Consider the following 24,885-nt stretch of genomic DNA (forward strand, 5'->3'; position numbering starts at 1 on the left):
CAGCCTCCTAAGAAGTTTTAAATTGTGGAAGATAAAATTGTGGAGATAAAAGGACACTGATGGAAACTGTGGGATGCTGATTGAACCAAGGCCAGTGTCCCGCTTTGCCTTTGCTGTCAATAAGCAGTACAGATTCTGTGCTGTAGGGGGTGTGCTGTGCTCATGAACTCTGCTAGGCAAACCTCCCCATTTCCCAGCTCTTCCTAGCTCCTCACAGCCATTGCCTCCAAATGTGGACACTTTCTACAAAAATACCATCAGCATTGGAACATTATGAGGGTGCTTAGCAATGTAAAAATACTTAAGAGTAACAATATATGATGCCAACTCAATTGGTATATCTAGAACAAAGATTTTGGTTAAAAAGATTATTTACTTTACCTCAGGACCAATGGAATAGAATTGAAAACCCAGAAATGAACCCACAGACCTATAGCCATCTAATCTTCGATAAGGGAGCTAAAACAATAGAATGGAAGACAGACAACCTCTTCAGTAAATGGTGCTGGCAAAATTGGTTAACTACATGTAGAAAACTAAAGCTAGATCCTTATATATCACCCTGCACCAGAATCAACTCCAAATGGATCAAAGACCTTGAACTCAAAGCAGACACTCTGAAAACATTACAGGATGGAATAGGAGAAACCCTGGGTCTCCTTGGCTCAGGCCGAAATTTTCTGAATAGAGACCCGGAAACACAACAAATCAAAGAAAGGCTGGACAAATGGGATTGTATAAGGTTGCAGAGCTTCTGCAGGGCAAATGACATAGCTAGCAAGATCAATAGAAAGCCCACGGACTGGGAGAAGATCTTTACTAGCCATACAACGGACAAGGGTCTCATATCTAAAATATACTTGGAACTCAAAAAATTAAACCACCCAACAACAAATCCTCAAAGAAACAACTGCCCAATAAGTAAGTGGGCGAAAGACTTAAAGAGAAGCTTCTCTGAAGAAGAAAGAAGGATGGCCAATAGACACATGAAGAAATGTTCAACATCCCTAGCCATAAAAGAAATGCAAATCAAAACAACATTGAGATATCACCTCACTCCAGTTAGAACAGCAAAAATCAAGAACTCTAACAACAACAGATGCTGGAGGGGATGTGGACAGAAAGGAACCTTACTTCATTGTTGGTGGGAATGTAAACTTGTTCAACCACTTTGGAAAGCAGTATGGAGGTTCCTCAAAAGACTCCACATAGAGCTCCCCAACGACCCAGCAATCCCACTTTTGGGCATTTACCCAAATGATCACAAACAAGGCCACACTAAAGCTACCAGCACAACTATGTTTATTGCAGCATTATTTACCATAGCTAAGACATGGAACCAACCCAGATGCCCCTCAGTAGATGAATGGATCAAGAAAATGTGGTATATATACACAATGGAATTCTATGCCTCCATCAGAAAGAATGACATTTCCCCATTTGTTAGGAAATGGAAAGGCTTGGAAAAAATTATATTAAGTGAAGTAAGCCAGGCCCAAAGAAACATAGGTCCCATGGTTTCCCTTATTTGCAATATCTAGTATAGGTATGAGTCAAGCGGAAAAAGTCAGATAATGTGATGTTAGGAAAACAAAACCTCAAATATGTATTTTAATGTTTTTGTTTCTTTCATGCATGTGTTTCTAACGCATTTATAAGATTATTTCCTTGTTGCTTTGTATGTCCCTCCCCCACAGTGTAACCCCCGCTTTCACTATATTTGATGTCAGTATAACATGTGGAGGAGATGGGGACAAACAAGTCGTTTAAGGATTCAGGTGGACCTGTTGCAACAATGAGAAGTACAAAATGTCATGTCAAAACCAGCTTTACAATGTCGGTGGGGGGGGGGGAGGGGGGGTACGATTGGTTGGGAGGGAGGGGGGAGGCCGGGAAGGGAGGTGAAGGGTAAACAAAGGAGGAGGCTGCAATGCTTGGTAAGAAATGTATGCATTATCCTGCCCATGTAATTGTAACCCCTCTGTACAGTATGTTCTCAAATAAAATAAAATAAAATTAAAAAAAAAAAAAAAAGATTATTTACTTTAATTAATTTTGTTTTTGATAAGGATGGAACCCAGGGCCGTTGATGTAGAAAGCAGGTGTGTTACCACTAAGATACATCCCCAGACCTCATTCTGAGCCCCTTTTCTAGATAAGGCATAAGAAGGCAATTATCACCCCAGTGAATGATTGACAAATGAATGTCTTTATCTTTAAGACACATATGGCTAACATAAGCATCCTTTCACCTAGTGAGCATTGTTAAAATTACTGTTTTGTGATGAGAACACTTGAGCCTACTTTCTCAGAAGATTCCAAGTGAACAATGCAGTATGGAAATCAGACATCTGGAATGGATTCAGTGTCCCCACTGTACCTCTGTACCCTCTGACCAACATCAACCCCTCTCCCTTCTCCTTCATCCTTACCACTCTCTACTGAGTTGATGGATTTAGTCTCTTTTCTTCTTGAAAGATTCCACACAGAAGGAGATTGTATAAGATTTGTCCTCCTGTGCCAGCCTAGTTTTGCTTACAATGATATTTTCTAGGTACATTCAGTTCCAGTTCTCAGGGCTTCTTACATGCTTGGCTTTCTTGCTCATAGTTAGCACTCTACCACTTGAGCCATGCCTTCAGTCTGGCTTTTTGCTGGTTACTTAGAAATGGAGTTTCATGGGCTCTTCTGCTTAGGCTGGTTTTGAACCTCCATCCTCCAGAGCACAGCTTCCTGAGTAGCCTGGATTATAGGCTGGAGCCACCAGTGCCTAGTCAAATTATCATTTTTAATTATTTCACTTGGTGTCCTGGTTTGAGAGTTTTTTGGAGCCCCCCAGGCCTTTTAAAAATTAAAAACTTTTTTTGGGGGAATTCTGAGCTTTGCACATTTCTGAACCATTTTATCCTTGATCATATAGAGCCTTGGACTTCTTTTTATCCCTCAACCAACCCTCCGAAGTCTTAGAGTTTGTTTGCCTGACTGCGATGTCTCAGAAGAGTCTTGCTGGGCCTCCCAGTCCATTGCAGGGAGTGGGCCTGGTGAGTGGTGAGTGGAACCCCAAATCCAATTTGCACCCATTGGGCCAGCACTGGGCTGAGTCTCAGAGACAGATTATTTTGGTGTCTGGGTCACAGCCCCTCAGCCCATATTGGAAAATCCCCACCAGTGTGCTGGGAGGCAGCTTCTTCGACATTTTCCCAGCTCAGGGCTCTCAGCTGCCTGGGCATCTGGCTTTGGAGGTGCCAATGGAACAGGGAAGTACAGGGAAGTGAAGTCCTGGGGAATGTTTTCAACTGAGTGTGTGTGTGTGTGTGTGTGTGTGTGTTGGGGAGGGTGTCATCTGACATTTAGGACAGTTTTTATAGCCACCCACTGCAGATCCTCAAGGATTCTGATGGACGGGGCGTCAGCTCCCTACCTTGGTGATCAGCTTCCTGTCAACACTTCTCAATGGCTTTTCCTCCTCACTCAGTTCCTCTCCCTCCCGACTTCCCTCTGCTTCATGCCTATATCTATCCAAATCTTTGCTAGGAGAAGAGACTGAATGAGCATGTCCTGGTAGAAAGTGTCTGCTATGGTTTCAGTATGGGTCATCTTCACCAGATCTCATACTGGTCGCTGGTGTCATAGAGGTAGTGAGACTTTAAAATGCCTCTGGGTTAAGAGGAATCTATCCTGATGAAGTGATTGAGTCCTCCCGGAAGTGGGGGTCTGCTTTCCAGAGATTGGATTAGTTATCATGTGAGTAGGGCACTATTCAGCTGAGTGTTACCTCATGTCTCCTCTTTTTCCTGCTTGGCTGTGCTGTCCTCTTTATTATAAATCAGCATAAAGTCCTCCTCAGGTGCAGTGATTGGGTCTAGGACTTCTCAGCCTCCAGATCCATGGAGATCTCTTTTCTCTGTCAATTCTCCAGTCTCAGGTAGTTTATCACAGCTGCCAAACACAGACTAAAACCACTGCCTGCTTTCCTATGTACATCAACGCTATCTTTGAGCTAGTTGAGGTACAAGAAGCTTGGCTACCAGTATGCTGTTTCTGACAATAGGGCCATGAAGCCTAGACATACATCAGAATGTTCTGGATGCAGCTCCCTGATTTTTGTTCCAACAACTAGCAAGGAGAATTTCCATGCCCTGCATTGTCTCTGAACTACACACTTTGGGAGAAGACAGAGACAGAAAGAGAGAGAGAGAGAGGCATACACAGAGAAACAGACAGACAGACAAATAGAGAGGCAGAATGAGACAGAAAAACAGGGACAGAGCAGAGAAAACCAAAGCTTTGCATGGAAGGGGATAAGGAACCAGCAATAAGGAAAGTGTGGTTAGAGGAGGAGAAAAGCATGACTGGCCTATTTTCTTCAGTCTTTTGGATGGACTTTTACTGCCTTTGAATAGTGGACCAGTGTGGTGCAACCTTCAATGAAAAGAAATGAGTTATTACAAGCTGGATTTGAAGATTGGGGGATGCCTTGACATATCAGCAGATACTTTATTTTTTGTGTGTGTGTGTGAAGACCAGTCTCAGTCATTAGAACTTGCTCAATATAACTCCCCAATTGGGGCCAATGGCCCACATCTGTAATCCTAGCCACTCAGGAAGTTGACAGCTGAAGATCTGGCTTGAAGCCAGTCTAGTCAGGATGTCCATAAGACATCCAATTAATCATCAAAAAGCCAGAAGTGGAGGTGTGGCTCAAGTGCCAAAGTGCCAGAGTGCCAGCTGTGCGTGAAAAAGGTAAGGGACAGTGCCCAGCCCCTGAATTCAAACTCCATAAGCACGTACACAGAATATATTACTTCTAAATACTTCCTGGAAACACTTGGAATTTTGTGCAGTCCCTTTGACTGAACTGAGGGTGAGTGTGCTCTGGGACCCCTCATGTGGGATATTTTTGGAATCGCCACCATACTTTAAAGTTCAAAACTATGTAATGGGAGTTTGGATTACTTTTCTTCTGCATGGATTATCTTCGCTTGACCTCAGCCATGCTCCTTGGCTCTCTTCCCCTGTGTATTCAGCCAGGCTTGTGAAGAAGTCTTTACTGCATAAAGAGGTTTATTGTTATTGACAAATTGAAAACATTCACTGTGAACTTTCAATGGAGCTCTTACAAAATTACTAAATAAGACTTCTCAGCTGGGTGCCAGTGGCTTACACCTATAATCCTAGCTACTTTGGCAGCTGAGATCTCAGGATCATGGTTCAAAGCCAGCTAGGGCAGAAAGTCCATGAGACTCTTCTCTCCAATTAGCTATCAAAAAGGTGGAAATGGAGCTATGACTCAAGTGGCAAAGTGCTAGCCTTGAGCAAAAAAGCTCAAAGATAGTGCCTAGGATCTAAGTTTAAGCCCTAGTACCAACACACACACACACACACACACACACACACACACACACACACACACACACACAATTCTCTTAGAACTAGGAGCCTGTAGTTTATACCTGTAATCCTAGCTCCTCAGGAGGCTGAGACATGGAGAGTCACTGTTCAAAGCTAGCCCAAGCAGAAAAGTCCTTAGGATTCCATCTCCAAAGGAATCAGCAAAAGGCTGTGTTGGAGGCATGGCTCAAGTGGTAGCATGCAAAATGCACAAGCTGAGCAAGTGTGAAGCCTTGAGGTCAAACCCTAGTAAAAGGAATTCTCCTAGGTTGATTCATTTGAGGCCCTCTACTCATACCTCTCTGATGATTCAGATTTATGCTCACTATCTCCACTCTTTTTCCCTAATAGTAGGCTGGTTTCCAACAGAGATGGTTTCAATACATGAGTCATGTCACTGGCTTTTGGACAAATAGCTTCTTTTGTGGGTCAAGGATGTGGCAGGTGGGAGTTTTTGGGGAGCCTGGGAATTGGTGACAGTAACAGCCCAGTAGTCAGCCTTTGATGGAGCTTTGATAGAAAGCAATGATATGACCCTCTAAGAGAAAGACTCATATCTTGCCTCAGGCCCATGAGCAACTGTGTGATCTGTGAAGTTCTCAGAGTTACATGACTTTTCTGAGGACATTTTAATCAAAACATGTCGACTTTGAGGTTTCCTTGGATTATATACAATTTTTTGCCTTCCTTACCCAGCATGCAGTAGTCAGATAAATTATGCTAGTTTTCTGGGTAGCAATGGTCTCCCACAGTCTAAACCCCAGAAACTCTGAACTTTTAATGTACATGGCGACAAGGTCTTTGCAGATATAAGAATAGTAAATAAAGAATTCTAAGATGGGGATGTTATCTTGCTCTACCCATGTGGACCAAGTATAATTACAAGAATCTGGATAAGAAGGAAATAGGACATCAAGGAGACTATGTGTGGATGGAAGTAGAGAGAGGATGGCTGCTGTAATGAGTCGAGGAGTCCAGGCAGCATGGAGAAAGCTGACATGGAAAGAAGACAGGTACCCTTCCCCTGTGTTCTCATAGGAGCACAGCCCTGTTGATATGCTGATCTTAGATTTCTGACATCTAGACTGGAAGAGAATAAGTTAGTGTTGGAAACTGCTAAGCTTGTGATAACCATGACCGCAGCAATTAGAAACTAATACAGAGGTTTTTGGATTAAGAGGGAACAGCCCAGATGGTCAGCTTGAGAGGAGGCCATGCATGGTGATCTGTTTGGAGTTGGGTTTCCCATAAAGGGTCTTTGAGAATCATGCCATACATTTAATGTTGGATTTGAGCAGAAGACAAAGTCCTTGGGTTTGAGCTTGGTTGTGGGGAGGAAATTTCTAGCATAAACGTCCATGAGTTCGGGACAGACTTAAATTAGAAGAGTATACTAGGTCATATCCCAATGCACCAGAACAATGTGCAAAAGTGCTAGTGTCCTGTATGTGGGCTGTCAAATGTGCTAGCTGTGGATACCTGGAGCTCTAAGAGCTTGCATAGTAGCTAATGTGACAAATGAGTTAAACATGGAACTTAATTAAATGGATATGATTGAAACAGCCACGTATAACTTCTTGTTGCCATATTGGACAGCATAGTTTGGAGTCAACATTAACAGAAATATAATGTGATTCATAAATGTAATTCTAAATTTTCTAATAGCCACATTAAACAAGGAAAAGTAAAATGACTGAGATTCATTTGATGAAATATTTTGTTTAACTTGGTTATTAAATATTAGCATTTCAGCATACATCCATAGGATGACACACATTGTATTTATGATATACTTATATTCTGCATACTATTTTTGGCACAAAGTCTTCAAAACCAGTGCATGCCATAGATTTATCACATCTCACTTGGAAATGAGCACGGTCCAGGGGCTAAATGGCCACAGGTGAGTCATGAGGCTTCTTCTGGACTGAGCTGTGCCCATTGTTAAATCCTGGAAGAGAGGGCTAGGAGGAAATAATTTCTTTTCAATGTCCTTCTTCCTGCCAGGCCTATTTGTTATTGCTGCTTAAGTTCTCTTAGAGAAATACATAATTTCTGGCAGCAAGGGAAAGAATATTTAAATTGCTTTATTTCCCTACGAACCCAGTAGATTACTGCAGATGACCAGACTCAATATACAACTTGTAGAATGGTGAGCTGATTGGCTTCACTGGTATGGAAATGAAGACATTGGTGATGGGAGGAAAGAGGAGAGAACTTGGCTTGATCTGCAGAATTGTAGGCAGCTCTGGGCAAGAGCTGCTTGACTAAGGAGGTTGATTCAGTAAGCATGATGGAGGGCTGCATCTCTCAGACAAGGGGGCTCCAGTGTCCATGCCCAGCTGACCTTTTGGGATGTTTACTTGCTTAAAATGCAAATACCTTTAAGACTGGTGGCTCATGCCTGTAATCTTAGCTATTCAGGAAGCTACAGTTTGAGGCTAACCTGGGCAGAAAAGTCTGTGAGACTTCTACCTCCAATAAACCAACAAGAAAAGCGGGAAGATGGGTGTGGCTCAACTGGTAGAGCACCAGCTTTGAGCAAAGAAGCCATATAATAGTGTAAGGCCCTGAGTTCAATTGGCAAAAAATGCAAATGTTAGTGACTATGGACAGATTGGTACTTTCTGGAAGATGTGACTTGTCCTTTTTTCAAAAAAAATTATTGTTATTATAAAGGTGATGAACAGAGGGGCTACAGTCAGGTAAAGAGTACATTTCTTTTTAGACAATATCCCCCTATTTCTTGCTCCCTCTAGTTTTTTCCTCCCATGCCTACTTTCAAATTGAATAGTTCATTTTCAACATAGTGTCCAGTGAGTACTATTGCTGTATTTGTTTACCATTTTTCTCTCCATTTTGGTGGTCCTTCTTAATTAGCTTTTTAAATGATTATTGCGTGAAAGTGTGTAAGTCACTGAATTTGACAGATAGAATTTCATAAAAGGATAAGGACTAATAAAGAAGGTTGAATTGTCTTAGGAACTTAAAACTGTTTCTGGTCCTAGGTCATCATTAGTTTTAGCCTTTGTGTGTGTGTGTGTGTGTGTGTGTGTGTGTGTGTGTGTGTGTGTGTGTGTGTGTGTGTGTGTGTGGGTAGTGGGGCTTGAACTCTGGGCCTGGATGCTATTCCTCAGCTCTTTAGTTCAAGGCAAGCGCTCTACTGCTTGAACCACAGTGCCACTTCCTCATCATTAGTTTTATTAAGATGGTTTCACTACTCACGGAATAAGTTGGCTGATGTCAAAGAATCATTTCAACATGCTCATTTATGAATGCACCCAGATTTGTGGATGGAGAAGCCCAGAGCTATTGGATTCCTTATCAGTAATGTATATTCTTTCATGTTGCCTAGGAAGGAAGAGTCCTCTCTTGCCTGGTCATTGCTGGTACCTTTTCTAGGGTGGCCACTTTCCTAGGTCTGTGCTCTACAGTTCATGGTAGGCATTTTCTGCTAATTCAGTAAGTCCATGAACTTTCAGCTATTACATCTGTGCAGGAGGAAATCTCCAGCTGCTTTAAGTTTGTTGACAAAGAATAAAACATGAAGATAAGAAAGGAGTTGGAACTTCACATTTCCAGTTTCATAGGAAATGCACAAGGGCCAGGAAGATTCCATATTTTGACAACTAGGGAATAAGCAGGCTTGAGGCAAAGACATCTTTCCTGCTAATTTTGAAGGAAAAGGCCTTAAACTTCCAAGGATCAAAGGAGCCTCCATTGCTTTTCCAGGTGCCTGTTAAAATGCATACTTCTGCTGGGTGCCCGAGGCTCATGCCTGTAATCCTGGCTACTCAAGAAGCTGAGTTCTAAGGATTGTGGTTCAAAGCCAGCCCAAGAAGGGAAGTACATGAGAGTCATATCTCCAATTAACCACTAAAAAGCCAGGAGTGGAACTGTAGCTCAAGTGGTAGAATATCTGCCTTGAGAGAAAAAGGTAAGGGACAACACTGAGGTCCTGAGTTTAAGCTCCAGTAATGGCACACACACATGCATGCATGTACGCGCGCGCGCGCACACACACACACACACACACACACATACACACACTTCTACTGTGAGACTAGTAATTTCTCAAAGGTCTCAGAGCCTTGTGTGTTCTTAGCTGCATGAAGTCGTTGTCACTGACCACCTGGTGGGTGTTTACTCTCCTAATCCCATGATAAGGCTTCACATACAATATCCCATTTTACCCTGATGAGAACCCCATGAAGTTGCTCACATTTTCCTTATTTGTACAGATAAAGGAACTGAAGTTCAGGGAGGTTAAGTAACTTGCCTGAGTCACAGAGGTAGGAAATGGAGGTAACATACCTGTCCAGCTCTCTGTAGTCTGGCTTCAAAACCTGTGTCTATTCACAAAGCTAATATAGTGATGCTGTGGTCCTTGGACCAGCATCATCAACTCTGTCTGAAGACTTGTAAGACATGCAAGTTCTTAGGCTTCTGTCTCCAGATATGCTGAAACTCTGGAATGGGTTCTGTAATGTGCTGTTGAACAAAAATATCCTCCAAGCCTTGCTGAGGTATGTTCAATTTTGAGAACTGCTGGGCTGGGATTCTCCTCCTAGCGGCTAATGGAAACACTGCAGTATGATAAGGTAGGGAGCCAGGGATTATTTCTAACAGAATAATATTACTCTTGGTAACATCCTGCCTGCAGCTACAAAATGATAGTGGGAAATGTGATGGCAGGAGAAATAGTGCAATTTCCTAGGTAGAGAGACCTATCACTCTCTCCATGAGCCATGGGAAACAGAATCAAGACATTTGTCATGTGGGCTATTTACAGTGATTGATGAAGGATAAAGCCCATAGCTGGGATTAGGAGGGGACTCAGAATGCAGTACAGGGACCACTGGAGCAGAAAGCTCATAGCAACACAGCTCACAGGAGCAGGTGGTCTAAAATGCCCCAGAAACAAAAGGTGCTAACAGTGGAACAGAGGTGACATATTTTATAATGGAGGTTTCAGACATAGCTACTTAATCCCTTTCTGTTATGGCAGAAATCAATGAGCAAGTTCCCTGGGCTTGCATTTGTTAACATATACAGAGAACATTAAATAATTGAATAACGAGGCTCTTGACAGTGGTGCCACATTCCTGGCATGCTTTTAGAGGTTGTCAGGTTGTCAGCATAGATTAATGCTCTTCAAGGTAGCCTTTATCTGAAAGGTAGGTTTTGCCTTGTCTTCTCCTATAACAGTGCAAAGTATAAGGAATTTTTGCAGAAAGTGTTTATGAGAATTTTTTCCCCAAATCTAAGCCATACATAGATTGCATTCCTATCGTTCACCCAAAGATCCCTCCTCCCCTTTCATTAGCCTGTGGAAAGGAGCACATTGAAACAGAAATAATAGAGAAGTCAGCCAATGGAATTTGAATTGCTGATTTAGATAGAATGGTTAAGATTGGATATAGACATTTCAATTTAGAAAGCTTTGCAGTTAATGACATTCAGGATTATTATGTGCAAATTGTTCAGCAAGAACTGGGACCAAAAAGGAAAATGCCATTGATAAAAGAAAGGAAGAAAAACTAATAGCCAGCATGAACATTCATTGTAACCATAGTGGTGGCTTGACTTATTTGCATATGTAAAATCAATAAATATTATAATCCAATCCTTTAGATGCTGTCAGGGACAATATCTGCCTTATGGGCAGTTATCATGCTAGGCTTTAAATATAGCTCTCAGGGGATCTATGCTGCTATACATTGAAATTCATCTAATTATGATATATTCCCCACTTTGGACAAGCACTTAAAGTAGAAAAGTTCAGATTTACACAAAAGATAAACCAGAGAGCAATTATTCCCTGAAGAATTCTTTGCTCGAAATAGCTCTTACCGTGATATTTTCTTTCAGTTACAAGCCTTTAAAATTAATGCAAAATCCAAACCTATTTTTGTCCTATAACGTACATAGTGTAAGAACTGAGATATGTCCATATTTGTTGTACATGTTTTGCAATAGAACTTTCTTCTACATTTCTGCTGAAAACTGGCTTTTACAGGAATGGTTGCACCATAAATCAGCAGTTCTTGTGGACATCATTGTCTTCTCTGGGCTTCTGACTCGGCAGCTCATCATAGGAGGAGCTCCTAGTAAAGAAAACTGCTCAACTCATAGACAGGAAGCAAGAGAAAAAAGAAGGAACAAGGTTTTATAATCCTCTGAAATCACACCTCTAATGACCTAAGGTCCTCTCACATGGCTCTACCTCTCCCAATACCACCATCCTGAGGACAAAGTCTTTTAACAGTTTGGCCTTTAGACTATCTATCTATCTATCTATCTATCTATCTATCTATCTATCTATCTATCTATCTATCTATCTATCTATCTATCTATCTATCTTCTATGTAATGCCAAAACCCTGCAACATGTGTCACCTAACCTAAGGGAAATAGGAAAGTAGTCCTTTGTTCAATTTCCTGTTTGTATTCCAATAGTGGAACCCATTGGGAGCCAGCTCCATTTCAGGCTGTTCCTCTTCACTGAACACAGCACAAAGGACAACTTGAAGCTGTTGCTTGTGCATCTGTCATTTCCTCTAGGCAATCAGGATATCCTCGATTATAGAAAACACTTTGTCTTAGCCTTACCAGAGCACTTGGTACAGACTAAGACTTTGCCATTGTGGAAGACAGTAAAATAGGAAGGAAAGGAAGGAAAAAAGGAGGAAGTATATAGAAGAAGGGAGGGAGAGAAGGAAGAAAAGAGTAAACAGAGAGATAGAAAGGAGGGAAGATAAGAAAGGAAGTAAAAAGGAAGAGACACAAGAGGGAAGGGCTGGAGTGAGGAAGGGAGGCAGGAAGGGAAAGTAGAAGGTTTTAGCTAAGGCTTTTGGTTGGTATAGCTGAGGGAAGATAGAAAAACGTTAATAGAGGCAAACTAACAAGGGTTAACCATGCTGAAGCAATGCGTGAATATACTCAATTCATAAAGAATCTTTCCAGGAAGTTGATAGAAGACTGGTGGAAGACATATTCTATTGAGTTAGCAAAAAGGAAAAAAAAATGTATCTTTATTTGAAACATAGCAAGATCAGTGGACAGCAAGAGTCCTTAAGTGATTTTAAAAATAAACTCCTAACTTAAAGATGCATTTATTTCTTTCCATAGATTTCATTGTTCTTTCATTCATCCCAATGTAAGATTAGGGGTTGGGAGCCACCTTGACAAGGTCTAGGCTACTAGTCCCTTACCAGATCTGTAATCTGAAGTTTAGAGATTGCTAAAGTTCTGTGGATTTCATATCCATGCATTTAGAATATTAATGGATTTACTTATAAGGCAGGAAGTAAATGACTTAATGGATGCAAGCGTCTTACAACAGAAGCTGGTACAACTCTGGATAAGGTTAGCTGGTTCCCTCTGTGTGTCTGTGTGGAGCACTCCCTAAATACTAGCCACAGCTGGAACAGTCAGCCTTCTGCATCTACAAGTTCTACATCCTTGGATTCAACAAGTCATGGGGCAAAAATATTTGAAAACCAACAGAGTCACCCACCCATTCACCAACCCAAAATGAATCAGCCAACCAACCAATCAACCAACCAACTATCAAACATTGTTTCTGTATTAAACATGCAGGCTGGGTTTTTTGGCATTATTTTCTAAACAATACAGTATAGCAACTATTTACACAGCAAGCATTTACATGTTAGTAATCTAGAGCTGATTTCAAGTATACATTAAGGTGACCACAGATTCTAAACACTACTATTCATTTTATGTAAAGGGACTGGGCATCCATGGATTTTGACATTTTCAGGGAATCCCGAGACCAGCTTCCTATGGGCACTGCTAGATGATTGTATGGAGACTAAAGAGACAAAAGTGACTCTCAGGAAGCTCACAGATGGTGTGGATGACAAGTAAGGCTCAAAGCCTGTAGTACAATGCATTCAGTGCTGCAAGACAGCAATCTGCAAACCCCCATAATGCACTGGGTTTCCTTCTGGTCTACCTTCCTTTACGTTCCTTGTTTTCTTTTCTTGCAGATATACTTCGTTCACCTGAATCTCTTGGACTAGGAAAGAGTCTCCAATGTCTTCTGCAGCTTTCATTTAGAAAGGATAAGGTCATTTTTTTCAAGGACTCTTGCTGCTGAAATCCTTAGCTTCCTTGAGTAGAGAAATGGGCAAGAGGATGTTTCTGGAGTGTGAAGTTGAGTTCTACTCCCTGTTCACCAGTAAGAATAGAATGGACGCCCTGAGTAGGAGGGAATGGCTCATAGAGAAGGTCATCAGAGAATAGATAAGTTTTCATTAAACAAAGGAACATTTTGAAACCTTAGCCTGACTCTCAGGAGAGGATGAGGAGGGGTGGAGAGGAAGGACGGTTAACATTCTGGCTTTCTACTAGTTGATTGGAAAAAAGAGTCTTACAGACTTTTCTACTTGGGCTGGCTTTGAACGTTGATCCTTAGCTCTCAGCCTCCTGAGTAGCTAGGATTGCAGGTGTGAACCACCAGTCCCTGTATAGTAGGATTCTTCATTAAGAAAATGGAAGCAATAGCCTGAGGCCTTTAGCTTCTCTGCTTTGAGTCTAGCTATCTAATATCTTTATCTGCCTTCTACTCCAATGGGGAATGGCAATGACAGAATGCACTTTGGTTTAGTTTCCTTTACTTTGTTTCATTTTTCAGAGTTCATTATGATATTGAAGAGACCCTGCCACTAAAAAAAATTGAGAGTAGGGGGCTGGGAAGGTGGCTCAGTGGTAGAGCGCTTGCCTTGCATGCCTGAGGCCCTGGGTTCGATTCCTCAGCACCACATAAGCAAAAAGAAAAAAGCTGGAAGTGGTGCTGTGGCTCAAGTGGTAGAGCACTAGCCTTGAGCTGAAGAGCTGAGGGACAGTGCCCAGGCCCAGAGTTCAGGTCCCACGACTGGACCCCCCCCCCAAAAAAAAAATTGAGAGTAAACCTGGAAACTGGTTGAATCCTCATGGATTTTTTTTTGAAACTGTGGGTCCTTTCTACTGTCAGCCTTTGTTTTTTTGTAAAAATAAAATAAAAATAAGGTGCCACGCACAGTAACAATTTTGTCTGAAATCATCTCTCATGCACCATTTCAGTTTGGTGTTCATAAAAGCCTTGTAAGGTAAGCCCATGGATGGATTTTCCTGTTCTTTTTATATATCAGGCACTGACAGATGAAGTCAAGGTTGCCATAGGTAAGGGGCTGAGCAAAGCTCTGCTCCGGGCTCCTGACCTCAGGTACAGGTTGTCAGCAAGGGATGGCTTACCTCCTTTCCTTCTTCCACAGAAAGAAAACTTGGGTAGATCCTCTTCACAGACAGGATAGGAAAAATTAAAAATAGGAGAGCCTTTAGTGACCAGAGCAATGTCAAGGAACAGCTCTCTGATGTCCTCTCCTAAAGAAAGGAAGAACAATGCTGTTACTATATTTCTCCATATTCAAGGCAGTGAGGCTCCTCAATTGTGGATTCCCCTTCTTCTCTTTGTGAATAACAGCTTCTTCTTCCTCCTCCTCCTCCTCCTCCTCCTCCTCCTCCTCCTCCTCCTCCTCCTCCTCCTCCTCCTCCTCCTCCTCCTCCTCCTCCTCCTCCTCCTCCTCCTCCTCCTCCTCCTCCTCCTCCTCCTCCTCCTCCTCCTCCTCCTCCTCCTCCTCCTCCTCCTCCTCCTCCTCCTCCTCCTCCTCCTCCTCCTCCTCCTCCTCCTCCTCCTCCTCCTCCTCCTCCTCCTCCTCCCCCCCCCCCCCTCCTCCTCCTCTTCCTCCTCCTCCCTCCTTTTCCTGCTGCTGTCTTGGGCTTGAACTCAGGGACTGGGCCTTATCCTTGAGCTTTTTTTTTTCCTCAAGGCTCAGCTTTCTTCTTTTCTTGGCAAAACAGCGTTTGGACTATGCTACAGGGGATCACAACCAGCACCTTGGCTGTAAAATGGCCCTTTGCCTGTTTGGGGCAAAGTAACTCATTGGCCATATTCCTCATTCTGGAACAGGGTGTCTGCAATCTGCCTTCTAGAACTTTTCTTTTTTTTTTTTTTTTTTTCCAGGTTATTTTTTTTATTGCTCTTTCTTGAGTCATTTTCTTTTTTTTTTTTTTTTTTATTTTTTTATTGTAAAGCTACTATACAGAGGGTCACCTTCTAGAACTTTTCAAGAGACATAGTATTATTTATCTTTCAAGGCAGCAGTGGGGTAGGGTGTGGTCAAGCCACAGATTCCTAGTATGGTTGTGGGGACCACCATGGCACACAGGATGCACTGGGAGCCTTGGTGAGCTTTCTTGTGGCTTCTGGTTCTTTCTGCATTTTCCTCAATTACTGCCTTTGTCTGCTTGCCTGCCTGCCTGCCTGCCTGTCTGTCTGTCTGTCTGTCCCCTTTATTTCTTTCCTCAAAGCATTTTAGTTTTGAGATGCTGCTGGAGTACAGACACTGTGTAAAGTTTTACTGGAGTTCGTTGATTAAGGTGGGGAAGAAGGATTTCACACATCTTTGTCTGGATCAAGGTTTAAGAACTTGCATTAGCAATCCAGGAAGCAAAATAATGCAAATGATAAACCACATTGCTGGAAGGAGGGGACAGATTTACATGTGGCACAAATAGCCAGGCTAGGGCTCTGTCTTCTGTAAACATCAAAACTTGTTCTCTTTCTTTCAGCCAGGGCAGAAAAGTTCATGAGACTCTTCTTATGCCCAATAAATTCCTCAGAAAAAGCCAGAAGTGGCGCTGTGGCTCAAGTGATAGAGTAAAAGAAGCTCAGACAGAGCCTAGGCCCTCAGCTCAAGTTCTAGAACATGGGAAAAAAGCCCCAAAAACAAAACCCTGTCTTTTTTTGTGTGTGTGCTAACCTTACTGATTTCAAGTATTTATATAATCCAAACAAGTGTCTGGAATCTTTTTAGTGCAAAAGCACAGTCTTAAATGAGAGTTTTATACTACTTAGGTTTTACTCTGGGAAAGGTCTGAAAATGAAGATGGAAACAGTTCATTTGGGAGTATAGTTTAGTCAGCTCTTAACAGGGGATGCAAGTCAGCTGGCTGTATACAGCAGGAAGAAGCTGTGCCATGCATTATTCTAAGATACTGCTTTTTTACTTACTTAGAATGAGTCCAATTCTAATGTTGAGATTTTGTTTTAATTGTTTGGAACACTGGTCAATAGACAAGCCAAAATCCTGTAATGGATCTGCCAAGAAGAAAACAACAGATTATCTTGAGTACATTAAATGGTCTGAAAACTCATGATCAAAATTCAAACTAATTACATGAATTGTGTTTACCCAAGTCTATTACTATTTTATGTTATTTTTTTGCATATGCCAGACTGGGGCTTGAATGCAGGGCCTCTACGACTCTGCTTTTTCACTCAAGGCTGGCAGTCTACTGCTTGATCCATACCTCCACTTCCAGCTTTTTGGTGTTTAATTGGAAATAAGAGTTTCAGGGATTTCCTTGCCTTAGTTAGCTTCAAACTGTGATCCTCAGCTTTCAGCCTCCTGAGTAGCTAGGATTATAGGCAGGAGCCACCGGCAGCCTAAGTCATTAATATTTATTTAAAAACATAGACCTCACTATTTTTTTAAATTTTATTTTGTTGCAAAGATGCTGTACAAGGGGTTACAGTCACATGAGTGAGGAAACAAGTACATTTCTTGTCAAACATTATTTCCCCCTTGTTTGGAGCTCTCTATTTTTGATGTCTGTGATGTTGTCCCTGACTCCCTCTCTCACTCTGTCCAGTCAAGGTCATGTCCACTCTCAAAGCTGTCCAATGCCATTGATCAGTGTAGTGTTCACTCTTACCCCACTCCCCCAGGGTCCCAATTCATGAACTAAGTGCTGTATCTTGAAGATTGAGTTTCAGTTTTATTTCTTAAAAATTTACTCAAATTTCATCAATGAAAATTCAGTTATCATTTGAGTTCTTTCAGTTCCTGAACTTTTGGCCTTAAAATGACTCATTGATTGCATAGACCATCTTATAAAATATTTGTTATTGTAACTAAAGGCAGAGGGAGAAATTTCAGAGTTAAGACCTTTCTTTGTAGTTCTATTTGATCCTCTTCTAGTCCATCCCATTCAATGTAATAATTTTCTTCTTTTTATCTTTCACTCATAATTTCCTGCTTATTTAAGAGACTCCTATGGCTCATCCATGCCTCAGAATGAAGTCCAGAGATGGCACATTACCACTAATATATTGCACATTAAGTCTATTGTCTACTCCTTGAGACTGGCTAGTGCCATACACACCCAGCACAATTCCAAGGAAACCATGTTTCTTCTTCTATGCCAAATGATCCTATTGCTATTTAAGACAGGTGCTGCACCATTGAGCAGCATCTCCAACTCTTCCTACTTCTTATTTACACTCTATAGTAAGAATATCCAGGTCTTACTCATGCCTGCCTTTTGAGAAAGCTTCACTAAAAAACATATATATATATATATATATATATATATGTATAATATATATATATATATAATTTTAAGTTCTTTGTTACATAGAGCTTATTTTACAAAGAAAAAATAAAGGCTGCTCAGGAGAATGAGCAGTGGTACCAGAAAATTGATTGTCCAAAACAATTTATTTTCATTATTTATTTATCTATCTATTTATTTATTCATTCAGTTTTTGGTGCCTGGGCACGTCTCTTAGCTTTTTTTGTTCAAGGCTAGTGGTCTTCCACTTAAGCCACAGTGCCACTTCTGGCTTTTGGTGACAAGAGTCTCACAGACTTTCCTGATGGTGAAAAACAGACTCAGAAAGGTTGTGTTAACTTACCCAGATCCCAGCACTAGGAAGTGCCAGAGTCAAGATTTAAACCCAGAGGTAAAAATGAACAAACACAAACATTCTAATGCCTTATACTTTTCAGTAATATTCAAGAAATAGAGTTCCAAATATATCTGGTGATTATTGGGTTCATAAGATTTTCTGGAGTATCAGGCATATGCCATTGGATAGTTCTGTTCCATACTGGTTTCCATTTCAGCTGAGCTGTGAGTGGAAACATTTGCCAACAACTGTTCCAGACTATTTTATTGTCCACATAGCTTATGGCATTGCATAGCAATTCCAGCCTTGCAAATCTAACACAGGCACATGTTTTTTTTTTTGTCAAATACCTTTGATCTAATCACTAAGTTTTGGGGATGGGTAATGTCCTTTTTCTCTCTATGACCATTTGATCTTTCCTAAGCATTCATGCAGTCTGAGGACTTCTTTCAGATCAGAAAACAGGGGTTAAGGAGCATAGAGACCATTGCTCTTACTACATATTTGACACTCAATACTGAAAAAAAAAGCCAGCATGGTGGCCCATGCCTGTAATTCTAACTAGTCAGGAAGCAGAAATTAGGAAAGTTGCAATTTTAGGCCAGTCCAGGAAAATGTTCTGTAGACTCCAACTCAACCAATAAAAGTTGGGTATGTTAATGCACACGGTTCATCCCAGATATGTGGGAGGTATAAATAAGAGCATCTCTGTCCAGGCCAGCTGGGACCTTATTAAAAAATATAAAGCAAGCCATCCCAGAAAGGTAAGTCTGTGACACTCTTATCTCCAATTAATCACCAAAAAGTCACAAATGGAGCTGTAACTTAAGTGGCACAGTAGTAGCATTGAGCAAAGAAGCTCAGGGATAGGGCCTAGACCTCGAAATCAAGCCTCAAAACTGGTGCACACTCACATAAAAATAACGAAAGCAACAAGCACTGGGTATAGAGTTCAAGTAGTAAAGCAAGGCCCTGAGTTCAAACCTCAATACTACAGAGAGAGAGAGAGAGAGAGAGAGAGAGAGACAGAGACAGAGACAGAGACAGACAGAGACAGACAGAGACAGACAGAGACAGAGAGAAAGATGGAGAGAGAGACAGAGAGAGACAGAGACAGAGAAAGAGAGGGAGAGAGAGAGAATAAGAATAGAGCCAGTTACTAGATAGTGGCTGATTCATCTGTATCTTCCCAATTATGGATAAACAAGTTTCTGAGGAAAAATGAAAGAGGCTAGCTGTGTACTGCTTAGTTAATTAGCAGCTACAGAATTCTATTGTATGAGTGTTAATATTTTAAAATATAGGAAGAATAAACTAAAGGGAGGAAAAGGAAATAAAGCATTACTTTGTTACCAGAAAGAACATCATTGTTAGCAAGCAGTTGACTGTCTTTCTAAGGAAAGGCACATAGAAGCAGAAAGACAGATTGCTTAAAATGTCCTGAGGGCACTGGTGCACTTTCTTAGCAGTTATTTTGAGTTTTCATGTGAGAGTGATACTTTTTGAGCATACACATGTCTTTTGCAACTCCATCATTTTCTCTCCATCCTCCATCTCCTCTCATGAACTCATACTCTGTTCTTCCTTATGTTTTCACTCCAGCACTTGGCAGGCTCTGTGTTACATTTGTTTGTTTATATATCTCTGCCTTTCCTTCACTGATGCTGCAAAGGCAGGCTCCCAGCACCAGAGGCATCGTGGGTAAGATTACATATGAGTGCTGGGCACTGATGGCTCACGCCTGTAATCCTAGTTGCTCAGGAGGCTGAGATCTGAGGATCATGGTTCAAAGCCAGCCTGGGTAGGAAAATCTGTGAGACTCTTATCTTCAATGAGTCAACAGAAAACTGGAAATGGTGAGGTGGCTCAAAGTGGTAGAGCACTAGCCTTGAGCAAAAGAGCTCAGGGACAGTGCCCAGACAATGAGTTCAAATCCTACAATCAGAAAAAAAAAAGATTACACTAATATCCCAAGTCATTGTTTGTGGAATGAATATGAAATAGTATTTGGAGTTAGTTCAGTGGGAACCTTGAAACAGAGTTTCTCAGCCTCCTCATTACTGCCCTGCTTTAGATAATCTTTCCTGTGGGACTGTCTTGTAGGCTTTTCTGTTCAGTAGCATTCCTGGGTCTACCTACTAGGTTACCTGTCCTCTTTCTTTCCCTCCAGTGTAGCAACCAGAATGTTTCCAGGCAGTGCCAAAGTCTCCCTCCCTGGAGCTGGGAAAGAGAGAGCGCACACTCACACTAGTGAAGTATTGCTTTTAGGAATTACTTTTTCATGCTTTACCTGTGCAAATGCCTTGGGACCACCTACCAAAAGAAGATGCGATGGTTAGGTTTTGTTTTGGTTGGTCATGGGGCTTGAACTCTGGGCTTGGGCATTGTCTCTGAGCTCTTCAGCTCAAGTCTAGTGTTCTACCACTTGAGCCACCTCACCATTTCCTGTTTTCTGTTGATTCATTGAAGATAAGAGTCTCACAGACTTTCCTACCCAGGCTGGCTTTGAACCAGCGCCACTTCTGGCTTTCTTGTGGTTAATTGGAGATAAGAGTCTCATGGACTTTTCTGCCCAGTCTGGCTTTGAACCATGATCCTCAGATCTTAGCCTCCTGAGTAGCTAGGATTGCAGGCGTGAGCCACCAGCAGCTCGGCTTGGGTTACATCGTGAAGGAAGTTTCTCTAATATGGTTTAAAAGGTGGTTGGAAAACCCTGAAAATTTGCCTTAAGAAATGCCCTGCCCTCCTCCTCCTCCCCTCCCCTCCCCCCCCCTCCCCCAGCCCCAGTATTGGAGTTAGAACTCAGGGACTTGGGCTTGATAGGAAGGAGCTGAATCTCTGTGGCTTTTTTTTGCTTTAGCTATTTTTCAGGTTGACTCTTACGTTTTTGTCCAGAGCTGGCCTCAGACCTTAATTCTCCTACTTAAAACTACCACATAGCTGGGATCATGAGTGTGTGCCACCATGCCTGCCTTTGATGAGATGGGGTCTCCCTCACTTGTCAGGGCTGGCCTTGGAGCTCAAAACTTCGGATCTTCCCAGCAAGCTGGGATTATGGGTGTGAACCACCACTCCTGTTCTCAAGTATCTTCTAATACATGTAAATCAGATCACCTGATTCTGAATCTTCTGAAAAAAAATGAAAGCTTAATGAGACTTGGTACTCCTGGGCTGCGAGGGCAGAGATAAATGTTTCCTGCAGAAACTCCATTACAGAGCAGCAAATGAGCTATCGAAGGAGGTCAATGTTCATCATGAAATATGTGATCTGTTCATTTTGAATCTTTCTTTTCTGGTCTCTGTACTATTCCCTCTTTCTGTCTGTTCTTTTGATGTGATGGCTTCAGCTCACTGGCGGACAATATTATAGTGAGTGAACCCAGAATGCCATGAATTATCCCAGTTGCCCCCACTCCCGGGGCTTCCTTCCTGGAAGGAAGGTATTTAGGAGGACTCCCAGATAGCTGAGTGCCAGTCCTGCTGTGGGGAGGAGGGGGGTGGTAAAAGCAGCCAGCAGCACCAGCCTTATGTGCAGAGTGCAGCCACAACCAAATCCTGCCTGTGTAGGTTTTCCTGCATATTAATGGAGTGGAGCTGCAGAAATAAGCTAGGCTTACAGCAGGACCTCAATGAATCCCAGCCCCAGAGCCTTTTTCATACCTTATTAGTGGATTCTGGTCTTGGGCTGGCTGTACTTGGGCTGTGGTCCGGGGGCTGACACAGCTTCCTTGGTAATTTCTAGATACTGTGGGTGTGGGAGCTGGCAGTAGGGAGAAAGCAGTTCTGAAAATGCAATTCCTGGAAATGCAGTTCCTCTGCAGAGAATGTGGTAGAGGGCAGGAAGGCAGGAGCACCCTGCTGGGATTCTGCATGGTTTGATGTCAGGGAGCCCTAATGGGTTCATGTACCAAGTCCTGGCCTCTGCATTGCTGGTGGGGTGGTTTGAGACCTAGATAGGTTGCTGAATCTCATGGAATTAGTCCTAGTTGTTATGTCTTGGAGCTCTGTGGAGTTTTTTCTTGCTAACATTATAGGTTGATAATAATTATAGATAGACTCAGGAAAGTTTTATTGTAAAAGCTTCCATATAGAAGAGACCAAACCAGGATATGGGCACTGCTACCATTCAAGAGATTCATTCACATTTACCAGCGTAATAAAGGTGTGTGTGTGTGTGTGTGTGTGTGTGTGTAGGTACATGTGCACATCTATAACTCCAGAGCTATCATTTGGATTTCAAAAAAGGCCAGAAATCAGCCTACCTTTTCCTATAGCTGATGAAATTCTCAAAGCAAAGGCACTGTGAAATTAGCTGATATCCTTCCAACTTCACTACTACTTTTTCCCTCTTTCTCCTCCTCCGCTTCCCTCCCCACTCCTCCTCCCTCTTATTCCCTCTGCCCTCCTCTTACTCTTAACTCCTTTCCAGCACTTAGCCTGGAACACAAGCGTTCCTCTAACATTTCCTAACCATCATGGCTTCCTGTGACTCACCTGACTTTCAGAGCTTTTATTGCTTCCTGTGTATGCTATTAGCATAAAGAACCCTGACCCAGGAGAAGGTCAATGTCAAGAAAATGTGTGTACTTGGCTAGTTCCCAGCAAGGTGAAAAGTCTTGTGAAAGGCTTGTACCTCACGCTTCCTGTTTCTGCACCTTCACAACTGGCTCAACCACAGTTTTCTGGGTGGCCTGAGGTTTCTCACCTGTTCTTCTTCTGGTCCTCTCAGCCATCCTCCACATCATACCTCTACCTTTCCTATCAGTGCCCTCCTCTTAGAGTCTACCAGAGGTAAGCTATAGAGACTAGGAACCATGTTTTATTTATTTGTGTTTAAATAACTAATATCTGTTTCTTGTGGGCCTGCTCAATAATATCGACTGGTTGGATAAATAGATGGAAAGCAGCAGAAGATGTGAGGACAATGAACTTTTATTTCCAGCCTTGACTTTGATGGGTGCCAGCAATTACTTGGGAAACCTGGGTGTGAGGCTAGTGAAATCCATCTCGTTTGCACACTTGGTAATGCTGTCTGAAAACTGCTAGGAAAGTCACTTTGCTTTGAAAATAATGGGAGAATTTACTTTGGGACTTAGGATGGACTTTCTGAACGTAGGTACACAGCTAGTAATCTGAGGTTAAATAGTAGCAGATACTCATTTTTGAGAATTCTAAGTAAAATAACCAACAGACACAGCTTTTAACTTTGTCATTTAGACTGGCTGGCTACCAGTTCCGCAAGCTCACACTCTGTGTGTGATCCAGATCTCATTGTGCACTGGTTTGCCTTCTTATCTGGCTCTGTTTGGACTGGGGTGTTTTAATTATTCTTTTGTATGAATTCAAAGGTCATTGGAAAACTAAAAGAAGATGGTGCATATGGCTTTGGAAACTCATTACCATCACACTTGTTACCAGCACAATACAAGATAAAGTTTCATCTTCTCTGTACTTGAGTCTACCCTATTTCTTCCATTCCACACTTCCACTTCTTCTCTGCCATTGTCAAGAAAAAAAAAGAGTAACTTAGAGTGTGGCAAGTGTATTCTAGTTATGCTTTCGATTATTTCTTTATCTCTTCTTTTTTTCTACCTGTCAAATCTCATCTCTATAGAGTAGCAGAACAAAACCAAAACAAGATCATTGTTTCAAATAATAGCAGCTTTGCTCCCAATCAAGTCTCTTCTGCCAGAGTTACTAGGAGTTAACTGATACATTCAAAGTTGTGTTTATTATACCATATTGTGTTTCTAACTGAGATTTCTAGATGCTTAAACATGGTTCTTGATACCAAATGCAATACAAATAGAATTTAGACGGTTACAACAGAGTAGCTACTGTTAGTGAAATAAGAGATTAAGAGCTTTAGTGCTGGGCTGGGAAGGTGGCTCAGTAGTAGAATGCTTGCCTTGCATGCATGAGGCCCTGGGTTCCATTCCTCAGCACCACATAAGCAGAAAAAGCAAGAAGTGGCACTGTGGCTCAAATGGTAGAGCTCTTGCCTTGAACTGAAGAGCTAGGGACAGTGCCCAGGCCCAGAGTTCAGGTCCCATGACTGGCAAACAACAACAACAACAACAACAACAACAACAACTCTAGTGCCCTGTAAGCTTTCTGGTAATGTGGTGAATAGCTTTTTCTTTGGGGTGGTGTCGGGGGTGGTGGGGCACAAAATGGGAGAGTGATTAATTGGAGATAAGAGTTTCATGTCTGGGATTGGCTTCGAACCATGATCCTCAGATCTCAGACTCCTGAGTAGCTAGGATTATAGACATGAGTTATTTGGCTTTTTTTTTTTTTTTGATGCCAGTCCTAGGACTTGAACTCAGGTCCTTGAGCATTTTTGCTCAAGGCTACTATTCTACCATTTGAGCTACAGCATTATTTTTAGCCTTTTGGTGATTAATTATAGATAAAAATCTCATGGACTTTTCTATCCCCTCAGCCTTGATTTTCACATCTCAGCCTCCTGAGTATCAAGGATTACAGATGTGAGCCACTGATACCTAGTTAGATGTGTTTTTGAGGGTGAAGATGGTTGCAGAATTGAAAATCCTAGGTTCTTTACTTGTTTCCAACTGTGAAATAAATGGAAATCATTAACTCATTAGTTCTGCCTTTATGTTGACCAATTAGAGGAGGAATCTGTATGGCTCACTCTGTCTTTTCAATCTAGTCTTTTAGAACAAACTGTTTGTTTTCTTTGAGCATGGGAGGTTTGGACCATGCATGGTACAG

The 24,885-nt window shown here is 41.9% G+C and overlaps 1 protein-coding gene across 1 annotated transcript in view; it reads right to left on the bottom strand.

Moving 5' to 3' along the window:
* Positions 1 to 24,885, bottom strand: part of Ly86 (lymphocyte antigen 86) — a 52,757-nt gene that overhangs the window by 9,777 nt on the left and 18,095 nt on the right. Inside the window, exons 2-3 of the mRNA XM_042687162.1 lie at positions 16,468 to 16,554; positions 14,649 to 14,777 (exon numbers count right to left, since the gene is read on the bottom strand). Of these exons, the coding sequence (XP_042543096.1) occupies positions 14,649 to 14,777; positions 16,468 to 16,554 (216 nt within the window). The remainder of the gene's footprint in view (positions 1 to 14,648; positions 14,778 to 16,467; positions 16,555 to 24,885) is intronic.

Source organism: Dipodomys spectabilis, unplaced genomic scaffold (assembly GCF_019054845.1).
Source record: "Dipodomys spectabilis isolate Male_0828 unplaced genomic scaffold, ASM1905484v1 ptg000104l, whole genome shotgun sequence".
NCBI lineage: Eukaryota > Metazoa > Chordata > Mammalia > Rodentia > Heteromyidae > Dipodomys > Dipodomys spectabilis.